Genomic DNA, 18756 nt, shown 5'->3' with positions numbered 1-18756 from the left:
TGCCCATTAAACCTAAAAAAAGGCTATTTTTTCAGGTTTTGAGTTTATAATGTACTACTATTTCAATTCAATTCAATTTATTGGCAAAAGAAAAGCACAAAGGCTAAGGGCCATGTACTATTTCCACTTCAATTTTAACCAGTTTCTTATATAAAAAAAAATCAGCTGAACAGGACAGGTTAAAAAAATATTCAGAGCCGAGGTATATATAATAAAGTCCCCACAAAAATAAAAAACAATAAAAAACTGCCATCTGTGAATTGCTTTATTATGTTTGCAGACAAGTTTAACAACAGGCCCACTTAGAAAGAAAAAAACAACAAGAGAGAAACAGATATTCAGGATCAACATCACAACTTTACGGTGAAGGATAATTGCAAAAAAAAAGGGGCTTCAACCAAAATGTCCACAAAGCCCCCGATTGGACGCAAAGTGCCGATCATCTCAAGAGTCAGCGGCGGGAAATCCGTTTGTCTCCTCAATCAATAATATAGTCACAGTAATTGCTTGGATAGCTTTGTATTGCACATGTGTACACTTATTTGCACGTTTTATATACACGTGAGTAGACGCCGCGAAAAAAAACGTTTTCTCTTTGATTTTTCATTGACGACGAGGACCAAAGGAATGTGCTTGTGATCGTTTTCGGTCACGAGCCGGACCAGAGGAGAAAAAAAATAAAATTAAAATAAAGGACGGATGGCCCGGCTCCTGAAAAAAAAACAAGGAGGTCCCGCTGAAACGTCTTTTTGTCAAGAATACACGAGTACGACGCCACTCGCCACCCGCACGTAACGAGACAGACAAGTACACCACAGTATCAAACATAGATAAGAAAAGAGAGGATTAAGTCGTAACAATACGTGTTTTGTGTGTATTCCAAAGTGTGTGTGGACCAAGTCGACACCCATCTTAAATATACACCATCTCGCAAAACTGTGCTTTGACAGCAAGTGGCCTCGGGGACGGCAACACGTGACCGTTTTTGGCTAAAAATGTTGACGGACATCCTAGCAGTTGATTGGGGGCAATCTGTTCCACAAGGCACTCATTGGTTGCCCTCTTGGCTGGCGCTAAATCTTAGCTTTCGATTTTCCTTGCAGGGATGGGAATTATTTGGTACAATGGAGTATTAGTATTAAAAATAATGCAAGAATTGTCATATTACGAGATTAAAGTGGAAATATTATGAAAATAAAGTCTGTAATACTATGAGAAAATATTTTTAAGGTCATGATAGAAAGAGAAAACAATCGTAATTTTCTGAGATTAAAGTCATAATGTTACAAGATTAAAGTTATTATGTTACAAATCTTTAATTTACATATTTATGGCCCTCTGCGGCTAATTTAGCTAATTTAGGTAAATTAGCTAAATTAGCGTAAATTGTAGTTTACTTTAATAATTTTTAATGGAGGCCATTCAGAGCTGTGTAATATACGTACAAGCTAATTTAGCAACATTAGCCACACTGCGTTCTTATGTTATTTAATGGAATATAACGACTTAATGTCATGTGTATTTAAAGAGAAAGAATTGTAATATTCTGAGATTAAAGTCATATTACAAAATTAAAGTTATGTTACCAATCTTTGATTTACATAATATTTATGGTCCTCGGCGGCTAATTTAGCTAAATTAGCGTAAATTGTAGTTTACTTTAATCATTTTTAATGGAGGCGGTTCAGAACTTTGTAATATACGTACAAGCTCATTTAGCAACATTAGCCACAATGCATTCATATGTTATTTAATGGAATATAACGACTTAACCTTGTGTATTTAAAGTCGTAATATAAAGAGAGAGAATTGTAATATTCTGACATTAAAGACATGATATTGTTTTTTCCCCCTTAAAATATCAGGACTTTAAACCCCTGATGTATGACTTTATTCCCATTGTATTTTGACTTTGATCTCGTAATATTATGATTGATTTATTTGTCTATTCTTGCCATATTTTTTTCTTTGTTTGGCCTTCATTTTCTATCGGAATTTAAGATAATCACAGTCTTTGGAAATTTTCATAATGCATAAATGTTGAATGATTGGGGGAAAAGTACTCCAACATTGCAAATAAAATTTGCTCAAAAATACAATTTATACACCAGTGCAATTTATATAAATATATTTTAGCTCTTCATTGTGCATTTTTGGGGCTGGTGGAAAAAAACAGTAGGAGGGGGAAAAAGCATTTCATATTGACTAATGTTGCTTTGATTTTTTGGCTGCTTTGGAATCATATTTTTATTCTTCTTTTGTAAATTCCACCCTTTCAGCTTTTAGTTGTTCTTTTGTGCTCAGGCCAAAATGATGCATGACATCAAATTATTGCTTAGGCTCCATTTTGTGGCTTTTAAAGAAATGTTTAAAGCAGGGGTGTCCAAACTTTGGGGAAACAGAAGACCAGAATCAGGTAAGGAAGATTGGCTTTTTAAAATGCATTCATTTTTAACGGAATGAACGTTCATTGGCCTCTCCCAGTCAAATTAAATTGGACATCTATCACCCAGCCTTCCCAATTGAAGTGGCTACAAGCAAGAAAATAATAGCCAAGAAGTATCAGAATATTGCAATATATATTTACACTTCTGAAACTATGTAGAACAAAGAATTAAAAATATCCAGCACGGCAAAAAAGGCATGAAAATCATTTTTCCAATTGGATTAATTTATATCTATGATTTCGTCATACGTGTCAACCTCGGCCAATTGCTCCCCTTATCAATGATTGCAATTCCCCTTATTAAGCGATAAAAAAAAATACAAATGCAATGAGGCATATTTATTGGGCGCACTTAAAAGTCTAAAATTTTCTCTGGCCAATCAGTATTCACTAAATTCAAGATTCTGACAGCTTGACTGTCTGAGTACATTGCTTGCTGACGCGCTATATTTATATAGTGAAAAGGGCTGTGAAATGAAAATGCTTAAAGCATGATAATGTTAGCAGTTGACGATGACGTTTTCGTCTGCTACCACTGACTGAGACGATCCGGATTAGAGCCGAAATGGGTAAAAACCAAATCGTTTTTAAAAAAATCATACTTAAAAAAATCCTGTACAAAGTTGTTATATGGTGCACACAATTTGAAATGATCAAAAAACAGGAAAAACGCATAATTTGACAGGTATGTTTCAATTACTCAAGCTTCTTTTGCAGGCCATATTCAATGATTTTACTGCGGGTTAACAAAAACTCAAGCTGTAGTTTGAACACCCCTGATTTGAGCCATCCTCTTGTTTGGTAGAAAAAAAAGTGCTTTTCTGCCATTTTGGAGCATCTACAGGAAATTCCAAACCTTTAAAAGTGGGCGTCAATTACACTGCAATTTTGAAATTGCAGTTACACTCAATTTTCAAAGAGCAGAGGAACCGACATACAATTTATGTAGAGCATCCTATTCATTAATGACATTAGTATTCGAATAAAACAAAAACAATCACATGGCATCTTCGATCCGAATGCCTTTGCACTGATCTCAATTGAAGATGCATCATAAGAAAAGATATTTAATATATCCAAGAAGGAATTTTGGACTTTGAGCAAACTTTATGCCACTGCCGGACACGAGCAACTTTTTCACGACCGTACGAGTCCACATGTAGTCCAAGTTCGGTCCTACCAGAGGAACCAGAATCCTCAACATCAACCTGTGACTAAACCGCTGTCGAAAATATCATCGTATAAGATTCACGTAAGCACTCCGATAGGATAAAACACTCTTTTCCCGAAATATACACAAATATTCTTAAGGACGGGTGACTAATTAAACGGGAAAACCGTCACCGAGCTGCCCAAATTTCTCCTTCGTCGCCATTGTACTTGCGTGAATGTGTATTTTTTTTTCCGTTAATCGTCACCCGTTTGACACGTTCGGTCGATTGGACGCACCTAAATAAAGCTAACGCGTTAAGATTAAAACAGCCCTCAAAGAATCCTCTTCAAGGGGATTTACAGGCTTTTCAGTGTTTAGTGAATTCGTCAATTTCACCGATTTCTCACTAACTCGCGGTGCCGTTTCTCAACTACGCAAATGTGTGCGTGTAACGTCATTATTTTTTTTTAATCGGATATAAAAACAGCAAAAGTTTTGTATGCTCTTTACATAGAAGTATATACAGATTTAGTAAAAATGACTGACACTTGGATGGAGTAGAAAAAAAATACGAATAACAAGAAAAAAAAGACGATAGGGGGCGCTCACGTGCCACCATCTCACCGTTAAGGAAGAGAAAAGGAGATTTCAAGTGACACATGATCGATTTGAAAGAATAAATAAAGCATCTTAAAGCTGGCTGGCCCCCCATTTCGAAATGTGTTTCCACAGCCTGCCTGTCTTGCGCTCTAAAATACATACGAGTAACAAATTAAGGCAACCAGATGCGAAGAAAAACCACGAGAAAAAAATGAAGTGACCAATGAAACGACAGCTTGTGTGTGTGTGTTTGTTCAGTCCTTATTGGCTGCTTGGATTGAGGTGGTTGTTATTGTTTCTGATTATGCTGTGTTTGTGTGTGGAGGAAAAAAAAAAAGGCACCTTGTTCATTCTCGTCCCCCGACGGTCTTCCGGCTCCGTCAGCCGAGCTGTCCGACTGTCACCCGCGGTGACAAAACAAGTGGTGCTGGGTGCGCTTCGTAAGGAGACGCCAGGGAGAGTCAACGTTGACAACGTGTGACGCTGCCCTCCTCGGGTTGCCGTGGAGACGCTTACAATTTTTGCCCCTTCCGGACTTTTGTCGGCGCTTGCTCCAGCGTTCCAGGTCATCCACAACATTTCCACTCATTGCGAACGTGTGTGTACCTATTCACAATCCGTAGGAAGGTCGAGTTGGTGCCAAGGAGGAGGTTGAAGTGGCATTGGTGTGTGCGCTGTCCCCCTTACAAAACGAGCTCCTCTTCCATTGGCTCTTCTGTAGACCTGAACAGAAAGAATGTGGTTTGTTATTCGGACTCACTAGGAAGATAAATCTTGAAATATGACTGGTAAAATAGGAAGAGCTTTTAGCCTTTCCAAAAATGCACATCATTTGCTCTCAGTGTGAAACACATGACAAGTCATGGCTGCCAGCTGTTCTTGTGAAACGCGTTACTGTCAAATTAGTTTAGTATCAAATATTATCATCAAACTTGCTCATTATGAACCCTTCTCTCAAGATGTAATTACATGTACCGTGTTTTCTCGCATTTTAGTCGCCTCCGCGTATAAGCCATAACCTTAGAACTGCCTTAAAATTGTTGAATTTTACAATTTCTCTCGTATAAGCCGTACCCTTAGAATTGCCTTAAAATCGTTGAATTTTACAATTTCTCTCGTATAGCCGTACCCTTTAAACTACCTTATAATCGTTGAATTTTACAATTTCTCTTGTATAAGCCTACCCTTAGAACTGCCTTCAAATGGTTGAATTTTACAATTTCTCTCGTATAAGCCGTACCCTTAGAACTGCCTTAAAATCGTTGAATTTTACAATTTCTCTCGTATAAGCCGTACCCTTAAAACTGCCTTAAAATCGCTGAATTTTACAATTTCTCTCGTATAAGCCGTCCCCTGATTCACAATTTTCACCTCCATACTCGTGATTTTAATAGAGTACAAATGTGTTACTTTGAAGGGAAAATCTAATTTGTGCGCATATAAGCTGTACCCTCGATTCAGCCAGCATTTTTTTTAGCGACAAATACGGCGTATATGTGAGAAAACACGGTAGTCTTTACTTACCCCACTGACCTGCTGGCCTCAGAGATATCGGTGGTCGAGCCTGACTGCTCAACATCCACGCTCAAAGAGGCCATGGCGCTAACCGTGTCCGCCTCGTCCTTCTCGGATTGAACTCGCTCCCCCAGGGGGCTGTCCAATCGCGAGTGGCTGACCGTCGAAGACAGCGTTTGGAGGCAGGACCAGTGTTTGCCTGGAAGAGTCAGAGAAAGGCAAAGAATGTGACAGGGAGACATGCTGTGGCTCCTCGGGAGAAATTTTGGGCCCGTGTGTTGACTCACTCTGGATTTCGATCACTCTTTCTAGAGAAGCGCAGGCTTTTGGACATGGCTTCTCTTGAGGCCACTGAAATGCTGAGTCACTCTGTCAAGGACACACAGATAGATATATATGCTTGAAATTCATTTTTGTTGTTTTTTTTTTAAACTAACATGTAGAGCGAAAAATGGGATGAGAGACAAAAAGTCAGTGCAGATTTAAGCCTTTCGGAGACAGCGATGTCTAAAAACTAAAACAAAACATTTAAAAAAAATCTTTATTGGGCAAAAGTGGCAATTTTTGGTCATTCGAAATATAGATTTATATATATTAGTCTGCAATTGGCTGGGAACCAATTTAGGGTGCTCTAGCACCACTTGCGACTCTCATGAGGATAAGCAGCTTAGAAAACGAATGAATGAAATCATATTATTATTAATTTGTTACCATTATTGATCATTTTTGTATGTATTTTTGAGAAGTTGGGGCGATTTACAGCCCATAAAACAGGGTAAAATCTCCAAAAGAACATCACTAAAACCTCTGTAGGTCATGACACCAAATCTTGAAGATATTACTCGTTCGCTTCGACGAATCATGCAGGAGCAAAAATGTCACAAGACGAAAGAACGCTAATGCAGAGCTAGCATAAATCCCACTGATTATAAACCATTGTATAATAAACCTGATTTCCCTTCAATGTAAGATATGCAAACTCCCTCACCGGGTCTCCAAGGAGCGCCGAGACGCAGGCTTCCGATGCGTCACAGATGGCGGTAAGGTCATGACCGCCCTCTAGTGCCATAACAACGCGCCCACCAGCCAGACCCATCAAGAGCTGGGTGAGCAGACCGAAACCTGCCGAAATGTAGCAGTCACCCAAACGCGCACTGATTTGTGGGTACCCAGAATGTGATTTTTTTTTACCATCCAGAGATTTTACTAGAGCAAACACTGTTGTCATGCTCCTAAATTTGGCACTCACATTTGGCAGAGACGATATAACCTCCCAGAGGAGACTGATGACCTTCCACTGCATCAAAGCCTGCGGACACCAGAATGACGTCTGGACTGAACTGCTGAGCGATAGGCATCACCACACTCCTGCGCAGAATATGCATTTCAGGATTTCAAACAGGTTAGTTACTCAAGAAATCGCCATGGTCGCGTTATTATCAGAGAATTAGAACCAGGTTGAGAAATATCGGGGTAAAAATTTGATTTATTTCAACATATGAAGCCATTGGCTGTCACTGACGGCGATAGATGTCAGATTGCCGATAACTTGAGGCCGTCACAAAGCTCAATTTTAAGAAGCAATTGAGTTTACCTGAAGGCAGCCAGGTACTCAACATCACCCAGGGGGGGATCTACTCCCCCTGTCCAAGCGATGTTCACGTTGAAGCCAACACCTGCCCCGGATCCCACCTGAGGAAATGGGAAGAATCGGTCCATTGTCAATTCATGTGTCTATTTGAGTTAAAAGTTGGTCTCAGTCAACTCAACTGAAAGGCTTATTATTTCTTTCATGCATTAAATGTGAAAAGTACTTGAATTGTGCATACATAAAAGTGTCAAAACAAACTAAAAAAATGACAATTGGGGATGATGTCTGTTTTTATCCTCTACAAAAGTTAAAATAGATTGCAGACAGAGAATAAAGAAATGAAAGCCTGTGTTTGAAAGATGATGGGAACCCAGCTTTATTTATTTACCTCCTCAGGTGCTCCGCTGCCAGGAAAGAAGTTGCCGTCATCGTAGCGATGGAGGGAGATGTAGAGGACGTTGGGGTCGCTGTAGAAGGCCTGCTGCGTGCCGTTGCCATGGTGAATGTCCTGCAGTGAGAGGTTACAGTGGCATCCAAGAGAGAGCGTCATTGTTATGAAACACAGGCTTTCCTAAACATTTTATGCAGACATTTTGAAAGAGCTACCACAGCCCACACTGTTTACTTAGCAGAGTTCAAAAAAGGTGATGGATTAAATTCATGTTACTATGCGGGTGAGTATGGGAATTCACTAACCCAGTCCACAATGAGGATTTTGCCTACTCCCAGTTTCTGCTGGAGTAGCTTGGCCGTGATGGCGACTGAATTGAAGAAACAAAACCCCCTATTTTCACACACACAAATGGAAAGAAAAAAGATTTAGAATTTTTTTTTCATGTAAATAAAACCTTTGTCTCATGCTTCAGTATTGTTTTTTTAAAAATGAATGCATGTACAAACATGGCAGTGGATTCTTCTGCATGATGCCCTGGTGGACGCACAATTGCGAATCCATTCTGGTAGATAGTAAGAAGAAAAACAGTAAAGGAGAGGTTCAAATACAGCTACCGTATTTGTGGCACTTTTTCAATCATACTTTGGCTAACCCTGCGGCTTATATAATGTTGACTATATAATTTGACATCTTCTGAAGTGTTGCGCTGGCCAACTATGGAGTAAACATTCACCACAACCAGCCGCTAGAGGGGTCTTTGGGCTTCTGATTGGCTAGCCAACAAATGTTAGCGCTCTTACAGTATGGACTATATTTATAAATAATATATTCATTTATATATATAAGATAAATAAACACACATTAAATCTAGACACATTATATTGCAGAAAACTGATGCAATGTATTAACTTAGTAAACTAAAAAGGGCTTGTGTTAGCATTAGCAGTTGCACTGTAATTTCTTATATAATAATACCATGATTTTGGAAACTGCTCTTTTGTTGATAAAATAATAAAAGTGAGTACATTTGAGCTACTTGGAAACAAGGCAGACAAGATAAAGTATATACTCCTCCAAAAGTTTGACTTAGATTGTGCAATTTGTCGAAGTTTTTTTTGTCCTCTGTCTAAAGCCTTATCTGCTAAATTGAATTTATAGTCTGTCCTTGAAGTTTTGGAAAAGAGAGTAGGAGTTTATGTGGTGGGGTGTTACCTTGAGTTCCCCAGCTGCAACTCTGAAGGCCAGTTCAATAACGGAGCCCACCGCCATGCGGACAGCTGCGGATGAGTGCATCTCATTCCACACAGTGTCACTGTCCACCTGCAGAAGGCAGCAAAGCATTCCAGTTTTTGCAGGAGAACATATGATGAGCAAATGTAGATGGACAGAAAAAAACATTTACCCCTATTCCTCCACACGGAAGGACGGCATACATCTTTTGACTGATTGGACCTGAAAGAACAGGTTTCCAAGAACAACTGGAAGTCAACCACTGCATTTCAAATTAAATTCTCGTATAGTGATGCCTTGAGATAAACATAAAAAAGGCTAATGACACAATGGGTTTAAAGTAACTTTTTTCCATTGATATGTTTTAATTACAAAAACAAATGGAGAGAAACAGTGCGTATGCTCTTTAAATGTGCATTTTTCTTTCAAAATTCAACAAAGAAATAAACTATAAATGTTCCCTTTTTTTCCAAATCTATTTTTTAAATGATAAAATCAGATTTAAAAAAATGAAATATTCAGAAATTCAACGTGTAAATTTAACAAATAAATAAATAAAATAAAATATATTTTTAAGTTTCATACCCCTGGTTTAATACCAACAAACAATAAAAAAACACCATAGATGGGCTAACTATAACAGGATTTGTGTTTTTGTATAAACCTATAAAAGGGGAACTAAATGCACATTTTTTTCAAGAATCTATTGTACAATAACGTTTGATGATTAATATTGCGTTTATGGAATTACAATTAAACAGTTGACTCATTCTCTTTTCATCCATCTCTACGGGCTGTCATTTTGTCCAATACCACCAGCGGATTATTGGCTTTTCCATTCATTTCAGAGTGGAAAGATGATCTGATATGCGAAGGATTTGTTTGAATTGCCGGCACGGTGGAAGAAAAAATTATTTTTTATCTCAAGGCACCCTTGAAAATAGATCATTTGTTACCCAATAGCTTCTTGTGGTCCAGCTTGTGTCGATTGAGTGGACTGGTTCCATAGAGCAGAGTGTGAAACTCGGAATGGACGGTCTGGATCTCGTCCAAGGATGCTTTCCGCCCACGGATTCTCTGTCCAGACACAAACATCGAGAGACCGAGAAAGCTTTTTGCACACTTGCCCATGACTTATTTTGGGTGCGAGTTTGCGTGTGAGCGAACGCGGGTGCGCTCGTGTGCATGCAAGCGTGGCTACCTCACAGCGGCCCAGCAAGCCGGTCTCCTGTAGCCTGGACCAGATGCTCTGCACTCTCCCAGCATGCTCTGGGTGGATGTGAGCGTTGCCACAAACACACTGGTGCTTTAACATCAGGCTGTCATAGACCATCCCTGAAAAAAGCAAAGCACGATAATAAAGAAACGTGAATGCAGTGACGTTTACATCAAATAAAAGCCAGGCACAATAAGTCTTGTCATTTCCATCAGTATAAACCACATGTGTCAAAGTGGCGGCCCAGGGGCTAAATCTGGCCCGCCGCATCATTTTGTGCGGCCTGGGAAAGTCAACGATGAGTGCCGACTTTCTGTTTTAGGATCAAATTAAAATGAAGAGTATAGATGTATATTAAATTTCCTGATTTTCCCCTTTTTAAAATAAATAACTGCAATTTTTTTTTTTTTTTTCAAATCAGTAATTGTATTTTTTAATCCATTTTTTTCAGTTTTTAGTTCAAAAATCATCTTGTAAAATCTAAAAATATATATAAAAAAAGGTCAAATAAACGTTTTAGATGTATTAAATGTTTTAGATCTATAAAAAACAGAATATTCAGGGGTTTAGTTTAGTGTACGGTTAGATTAAATGTATTTTTGTGTGTGTCTGCATCGTAATCCAAGTTCATTTAAATTTGTTTATGTTATGTTACGAGCGCGTTTCCGTGCAAAAAAAAAACCCTGGTAAGGCATGTATCTTTGTTTTCCAAACTAACCTGTTGTAAAAAGATGCCTGACGGGATTGGCGGAGCCTGCGGGGGACGACTGTGCTCTTCCAAGCGGTCTGTGAGGCGAGGAGGAGGGGAAGACATCCATTTGATGCGAGGCCTGATAGAAAAGTGAAACAAAGTTCACTTACCCTAAAGGAATTGTGTATGTTTCACGTTTAGACTGCAGACACGGAGAAACTCGGCATTGTACATTTTTGTAAGACACTGTGCATTTAGAAAAAATAAAAGTTTGATTTAAACGGTGTATTTTGGGTGCCTGTAAATGCACTTCAAGGTTTGGGTGAGCAATTCTATACGGACTATATATAGAGAATATTGCATGCGCTCCCAACTGTGAACTGGATGAGTCATCATGTGTGGGTGGACACAAAACCACACTCGAAGATGCTGCGATTTTGGAACACACACACACACACACACACACACACACACGGCAATGAGTCCAGCGGTTGAGTCACCAGCTGGTGATGTCAATGCAGCGTCAAATAAAATGGGTGTGTGCATCCAAAACGACATTTGCATTTGCGGTTATTTTCCACATACACTCCCCAGATCGTAAGTGATCAGTATATGTAAAAATATGTGATGGTTACATCCCTAATTAGTTAGATTTTCCCTTCACACAATGTGAGTTGAGCTATGAGATGAACAACGTCATTTAAAAGTAGCGCAACTCAGCGACAAAATATATTGTGGAGAGGTGTGGAAAGAGGCAAGAATAAATTCACTAAAATGTTTCAGTAAATGCGCCAACCTGAGAGTAGCTCCCTCTGCAATCGTCCTCGCTATCCCCCAACTGGATGACATCATCGTCTTCCTCCTCGTCATCCAGTTCGCTTTCGGTGCTCTCTCCTTTCACCCGAACAACTCCTGGTTCTTCTTCCTTTGGGTGCAGACTACGTCGATCAGGGGGGATTGCGCTGTCATCCGACCCCTCCGCCTGAAGTCTAATTGATAGATGTACCGAGCGGTTTCAAACTTAGAGCCTTCACTCAAACCTATTCGTACACAATACGTTGTCGCTATAAAAATCAGAAGGCACAAGTCCTCTGATTAGAGCTCACCCGTGACTGCTTGTTTCCACGTCCTCCTCCTGCATGTCATTGGTCTCCGTAAGCTCCTCTTCGGTCTCCTCCGGGTGAGTGGGAGGTGGTCTGGGTAGGTCGGACCCTTTTGAAAGCATCTACAGAAGCAGTGTTGATGTTAGACAAAGTCAAAAGTGCACTCAATGGTGTTTGATAGTGTTTACAAAGGCTTACTTTGTAATGTTTCTCCAGAAAGTGCTGATGTTGCTGCTGAACGACGAGTTGTTGGAGGGCCTGGGGCGATTGGGGTAAAGGTGCGCTCTGGGTTCGAGCGAGAGGCCGATGGCGAGGCAGTTTGTTGACTGATCGCATGCCGCCGGACACGCCTCTCTCTGCTGTGACCAGGGGTGACTGGCTGTACATGGGGACTTCAAATGGAGAGTAAATAGTAAGTCTGTGGCTATCCTAAACACAACAATTTGCCATTTGTGCGCAAAAAGTGTACCGACCGGATAGCAGAGCAGTTTGTTGTCTGGCCTGCTCCAGTAGTAGCACATGTTGCAGTAATGAAGAATGCGCAGTGTGCGAACCGGGAGGTTGAGTCTCTCCATCATGTCCGATTCCTGCAAATTAAACGAAAAAACATTTTCAGGGTACAGTGGTCATAACAGAGGACACTTAAGACATTTAACCTTTTGGATTGGATTGGATTGGATAACTTTATTCATCCCGTATTGGGGAAATTTCGTTGTCACAGTAGCAAGAGGGTGAGAATACAGACACAGAAAAAGACATTTTAGATATAAATAAATAGGTAATAAGTAAGCTAATAAATAAATAAATACATGAATAAATATATAAATTAATAAATAAGCGTGTGGCTGAAATATATATATACATATACGCATACATACATATACGTATATAAATATATATATACATACATACACATAGATGTACATGTATACATACGGTAGGTCTCAACACTCAGCCATTTGTTTTTTTACAGTAATGACCATTTTTGGTCCTTGGAAAAAATATTAGCATTCATATATATATATGTGTGTGTATATATACATACACACATTTACATATTCTGGATGAATGTTCCTTTATTATTATTACTAAATTCCAAAAAGTGTCTTCCTATTTTTCCTATTTTTGGGTGCCCCACCTGGAACAGATAAAAAATGATGTGATTTCAAGCGGTCTGGTTGTCAGAACGAACATGAATTGGAACTTCAAAGATTTTTAATCTTAAGTAAAACACTAAACCGTGATAGCAAACTTCAGATAGTATTGGTAAAAAAACAGACGATAGATAAATGCATACCGGCAGGCAGGGAGGATGTGGAGAGAAACTTCCCAGTTAGCGCTCCACCAGCTCGGAGAGACTGAATGGCTTGACGCTCTGCTTCCTGTTGACTTGACAACTTCTGGGAGGCCTAAGGGAAACATGATAGGAAAAAAAATGGAATCTTTGGCTTTATTCATTCACTTGTTAAAAATAGATACTAAATCTTTGCTATGCATCTATGGGTGTGTGTGTGTGTATTTTGCCTACCGTGATGTGCGTGTTTGTAGGGAGGCCTAGAGAGATATTGGGTAGGGACGGTGAGGTGTAGAGAGTGAGCGGACTCAATGTCCCATCAGCCCCTATGGTCTGATGAAGGGATCGAAGCTGTGGATGTAAAAACAAAGGTTGGCGTATATTCAGGCACGAGAGAATACAAGCTTGATGATACTTAGTGTTTTTTTTCACGATGGAATCAACTGCGGACAAATAACTCTTTGTAATATGTTTACGAGCTCCGAATCACTGTCACCAAGACAATATGCCACTTATTTCTCTAATTATATTTCCATGCAGATTATGTTTGTGATCCATCTCACATGTAGTCTTAGGAATGTGATCAATCCAAAATAACCGACCTTATTTTTCCCCTTTTGGTAAACAAGGTACTTCGCGACATCAATTAGCTTTGGATCAGAATTTTCAAATGACACTTTCAAGTATGTTTATTATTTTTCTCATCTTTTTTTTTACCTTAAATAAAGCTTAAACCACTCGACAAAATTAAGTGACTTACTAATTGACTGCTTGTACTCCTAAAAGTGCCACGAAATTTCATAAAAAAATGCCTATAGCTCCTTAGGCGCTTGTAAAATGTATCACTGTGTTATTATTTGTGTACCTCAGTCTGTATATTAGGGACAGATCCAGTGTTGCCGTTAGCAATAGCTGAATTAGAACTGTTAGGACTACTGGGTCCTGAACCTGGAGCGCTGCTACAGAGAGGGGATACTGCAACAAGAAAAAACAATTTCATGGAATTTACAACACATTTTTAACACGATCAGCTTATGAAGTGTTATGTATGTAACCTGAAATCTCAATGGCTCTTTTCTTGAAGGTGCTGATGACGGTGCCATCTTTCCTTCTGAGGAGTGGAGAACTTCGCCTCTCGGCTACTTTTTGTTTCAACCTTGAGCGGACTTTCAAGTTGGGCTCTGACACTGGGTGATGACAAAGAGAGAAAATGTTATCTTGGAGGTTTAAGTTGTCTCGGAAGGAATTTTGTACATTTTTGGGGGAAAAAATACATGGCATCGGGCAAGCATTGTATCGGTAAAACACTAATTTGTATAATAAATACCTCTCTCTCTCTCCATACATCTCATTGGTAAAAAAAAAAAAAACTGATTTTTATAATACTTTTTTCTGTTTGTAGTACTTGAACCACTTTTAAAATGTCACCTTATACAACTATCTGGGAGTTTGTTATGGTGCTGAAAAATATGTCAACAGTAAGTGCGGGAGCTGAGAAATTCATCCTGTCCTCACTGAGGTGAGAGATGACCTTGCCACGACTTGAGCCTCCACTCTCCAAACAATCTTTTATGGCTATATATTCAGAGATGTTGCAGCTGTGCTTGAGCGTGAAAAATTCTGCACGCCTGCAAAACACTGTGGCTTCTATACGAAAAACAAAATATCCCAAAGTCATTTGTTGTGCTGCTCAGCTGACTTGTAAAACCTTTTATAGGGTTATAATATTAGCACAGCTTTGCTCAAAAGAGACATTTGTACGTGCTTTCTTTCTTTTCTCCTTCTTGATACATTTTTGAGGTGACAAATTGGTACCAAATTTTCTCGCATATTAGCCGCCTCCGTGTATAAGCCGCACTCTTAAAATTGCCATAAAATTGTTGAATTTTACAATTTCTCGCGTATAAGCCGTACCCTCAGAACTGCCCTAAAATCGTTGAATTTCACAATTTCTCTCGTATAAGCCGTCCCCTGATTCACAATTTTCACCTCCATATTCGTGGTTTTAATAGAGAGTACAAATGTGTTACTTTGAAGGGAAAATCTAATTTATGAGCATATAAGCCGTACCCTCGATTCAGTCATCATTTTTTTGGGCGACAAATACGGCGTATATGCGAGAAAATACGGTAATCGCTTCAAAATCACAAGACTCGCATGGAAAAAATATGTGCTCTGAATATCCCTATGAGGTATGTCCAAGATTTTAATCTTACCTGTTTTGCGGAGTGGAAAGTCATCCTTGCCATCATAGTTACCCAGTAATGAAGGCAGTTGATAAGATGGAGTAGTTCCTGGAGTGTTATTCTGAGGTGGAGAGTTTAGTTCCAGATTCTGGCCTCCCCTGCAAACACAAAATGGCCATCAGGTACCAAAGTGTCATAATACTTGGTCATTTACTCTGGAAAGCATATCAGTAAAATCCAGTTCATTTCACAAAATTCAAAAGTACTATTATTCTCTGTGTTTCTTATATGATCAGATCTAACAGAAATCCTTACCAGCACTTTGAAAAGGAATGGTTCAGTCCACCAATACCAGGTTCTTTCTTATTCAGAAGGAATTCCTGCAGTTTCAACTTGACTTCGGTACTGGCAATAGCACCTTTTATGAAACACAGGCACAAATAAGTGCAGTTAGTACAAGCGCAACAACGTCATACTGGTGTTGCACTGATCGCGATAGTATGGTAATTAATTGACGTCATCGTTATTAGGGAGAACTAACAAATGGATTGCCGAAATGATTGCCATTTATCACTAGTATGAGTCCAATCCATTTGAAGTTGAGTGGCAGCAAATGAAAGTTTGTTCATTTTCTGCCAGACCCTCAGATTTTGTGGAACCAAAAAGTGGTATTGGTGCAACACAATTTGAACCTACTCTCTTTGCCTTTCTCCTTGTTTCGAAGTAGAAGCAGTTGTTGCTCCAGTCGTTGTTTCTCCTGCTCTTCGTGTCTTTGTTGTTCCAGTTTTCGCTTCTGGTCCAGCTCCTGCTGTCGCTTTGCTGCCAACAGCTCCTGTTGTTGCTTGCAAACCGATAAAATCATCCCAATGACAAATATACCAACTGACGAGAATTGAAAAGCAAAAAAACAGACAATCACTGCCGATAACGAGCCAATTTCTTCTTACGGAACTCAACGTTTAAACTAGGGCTGCGATTTTTGAAGAAAAACACTGAGATTGCGATTCGATTTGCGATTTTTACATTTCCTACTTTTAAAATGTATTGATCCAGAATTCAGTTAGTCGGAAGTTAATTCTTCTTACCTTGAGGTGTTCCTGTAGCTGGACTTCATGTTGTCTGGTTAGTACTTCATGTTTTTTCTGGAATTCAGCAAATAGGAGTTGTTTCTGGAGTTCTTGCTGCTGTTTCAGTAGTACCAGTTCATGCTGAAGCTGCTGCTCTCTCAAACTTGTGTCCACTCCTGTATTTACCCCCACAGCCAATGACCCCAACCTGGTCTCAGTGCGTAGGTCAACGGGGCCTCCTCCACCGCCCGAGACCTCTTCTGCACCTACGATAAAGTCCGCATCAGCATTGACGCAGTAAGTACGCATACTGTTTAAACAATGACGCTAGAAACTTCTTACTCCAGATAGGAAAAGGCAAAAATGATAACTCCCGATGATCTGAATAAACATCCAAGGAAGCCACTAAAACATTTCTCTTACATGCCTGAGGAATTATTCCATGCAAATGCATTGTGTTTGGTGTATCAGACATTTGCGTTTCCATCACAAGACTGCCCGCTGGAGGCTATTTTAGACAGCAATGACGCACTTTAGGAACTTTAATATATCAAACTATTGTAGTTTAGTGAAAGAAAAGTCAAAGTGCACAGCAGTTTACCAAGACTAGCCAAGTTAACCCATGATTGTGCGCAAAATGTCCATGAATTCCCTTTGTGGAGCACTCAGAGCAACTCCTTGTAAAGATAGGATTTGCTAAAAGAACGACTAAATATGTCGCTATTGTCAAAATGCTTTATGTAATGAAACTGAAGCCAGAAGCCAGGCATTAATTTTTTATTGCTGTCTTTGTCCGACGACCTCCAGACCGAAGACACTCAAACCGGGAACACTGAAAGACTAAGACGGGACGACTTGTACTCACCACCTTCTCCACCTCCTCCCCGCTGTTCACTGGCTTTTCCTACTGGGCTCTGCATGCCCGATGGGAGGCTGCTTTTCACCTCCACGACTGCAAAGGAGGGAGACTGATTAGTCTGGGTTATGTTTATTAGTCTATCACATCATTGTCACCCAACAAAAAAATGAGAAATGGACTTCTTATTTTATACAGATAAGAACCTAGCATGCTATAAAGGACCACACGCTTTGCAGTACTTGATTGCTGACTAGTCGCTGGCTTGGTTTCAAGCCTGTGCTTCCTTGACAGTGACTTGCCGTATATTCAGAGCACGCGACAATGTCTGCGGTGTGAAGACTTGATCATTTCCTTGTGTTTTATGGTGTTATTTCAACACTAAACTTCGACTCACTTGAGATGAAGTGACCTAAACCCACACACCGCGAAGTAGCATGGTCTTCAAAACGACACTATCAAAGACCAGAAGTATCAAAGACCAAAACAAGACCAACACCTTTCACATAGTTTAGCGACTTATATTGGTCTTGTGACTCATGTCATGTTACTATATACTATTTGACATGTTCTTGAATGTTGTTTTTACATCGACCGACCAAGTAAATTATGAAAGCATAATTAGCTGTATAGCAACGCAGTGATTGGACACTATATATGTTACATGACCCACATTTGAAATTGGCCGAAAGGACAATTGTGTCTCCAGATGTGTCGATGTCGACTGGTCCTTTTCGTAAAGTAGTTGACTGTGTGCATTTTATCAGATCACTCTCTGGCTAAACAAAGCCACGACTCAGTGACGTCAGAATAGACGTCTCCAATTACCTTATCGGATTTGTTAGCTACACTGATCATTGAATATGTGTGTTAGTGTGTAAGATGGGACTTGTGAGAAGTGAGCCAACGCTGACCCTGATCTGCCACATTCTGTTGGCCACTCTCTCTTGAGCTCAGCTGATCCTTGCTAATGGATTAGGCTACTTCCTGAATATGTTAAAAGGTATGTTCGGGCAACAGGCCACTTCCTGTCTGCTGACTGGACAGGAAATTAAATCAGTCCTTCCTCGCATAAAACTAGGAGTATTGTAACTTCTTAACTGACTGAATTAGTTTGGTTCATTCAACTTTACCTTCAGCCCTAAACGTGATCTTTTACGATCCATAAAAAGATGGATTGAAGCTCATCAAACACCGACAAGTTCGTTAGCTCTGACGTGATTGGATAGAGAACATCATTCCCTTTTTGGCAAGGGTTTTTTTTTTCTCCAAAGTGACTTTTTGGACTTCTTCCCTTCAGCAGAATTGGACCTTGTGTAAAATGTGGCTCGATATTGGTGAAACATTATTACTGGGAAAAAAAACTGTGAATATAACTTTAAAAATAATGCTCCCTAAACAGTTCCACACGTTT

General features: G+C 39.6%; 1 protein-coding gene across 6 annotated transcripts in view; it reads right to left on the bottom strand.

Moving 5' to 3' along the window:
• Positions 1-247: 247 nt before the first annotated feature.
• hdac5 (histone deacetylase 5) overlaps positions 248-18756 on the bottom strand; it is a 35841-nt gene continuing 17332 nt past the window's right edge. For 5 of the 6 annotated variants that reach the window (XM_077618475.1, XM_077618474.1, XM_077618477.1 and 2 more), the window contains 27 exons: positions 17352-17438; positions 16505-16752; positions 16116-16260; positions 15735-15837; positions 15450-15577; positions 14289-14420; positions 14099-14208; positions 13468-13584; positions 13237-13348; positions 12413-12526; positions 12138-12331; positions 11943-12061; positions 11633-11825; positions 10864-10975; positions 10131-10264; positions 9886-10006; positions 9102-9151; positions 8912-9019; positions 8206-8261; positions 8002-8089; positions 7694-7813; positions 7309-7406; positions 6964-7082; positions 6703-6836; positions 6002-6083; positions 5724-5913; positions 248-4922 (listed from right to left, as the gene is read on the bottom strand). In XM_077618475.1, coding sequence (XP_077474601.1) covers positions 4883-4922; positions 5724-5913; positions 6002-6083; positions 6703-6836; positions 6964-7082; positions 7309-7406; positions 7694-7813; positions 8002-8089; positions 8206-8261; positions 8912-9019; positions 9102-9151; positions 9886-10006; positions 10131-10264; positions 10864-10975; positions 11633-11825; positions 11943-12061; positions 12138-12331; positions 12413-12526; positions 13237-13348; positions 13468-13584; positions 14099-14208; positions 14289-14420; positions 15450-15577; positions 15735-15837; positions 16116-16260; positions 16505-16752; positions 17352-17438 — 3254 coding nt within the window. In that variant the 3' untranslated portion in view covers positions 248-4882. The remainder of the gene's footprint in view (positions 4923-5723; positions 5914-6001; positions 6084-6702; positions 6837-6963; positions 7083-7308; positions 7407-7693; positions 7814-8001; positions 8090-8205; positions 8262-8911; positions 9020-9101; positions 9152-9885; positions 10007-10130; positions 10265-10863; positions 10976-11632; positions 11826-11942; positions 12062-12137; positions 12332-12412; positions 12527-13236; positions 13349-13467; positions 13585-14098; positions 14209-14288; positions 14421-15449; positions 15578-15734; positions 15838-16115; positions 16261-16504; positions 16753-17351; positions 17439-18756) is intronic. The other variant, XM_077618473.1, reaches the window with a different exon arrangement.

Source organism: Stigmatopora argus, chromosome 14 (genome assembly GCF_051989625.1).
Source record: "Stigmatopora argus isolate UIUO_Sarg chromosome 14, RoL_Sarg_1.0, whole genome shotgun sequence".
Taxonomy (NCBI): domain Eukaryota; kingdom Metazoa; phylum Chordata; class Actinopteri; order Syngnathiformes; family Syngnathidae; genus Stigmatopora; species Stigmatopora argus.
The sequence above is the reverse complement of the archived record's forward strand: the minus strand, read 5'-3'. Positions and strand labels throughout refer to the sequence as shown.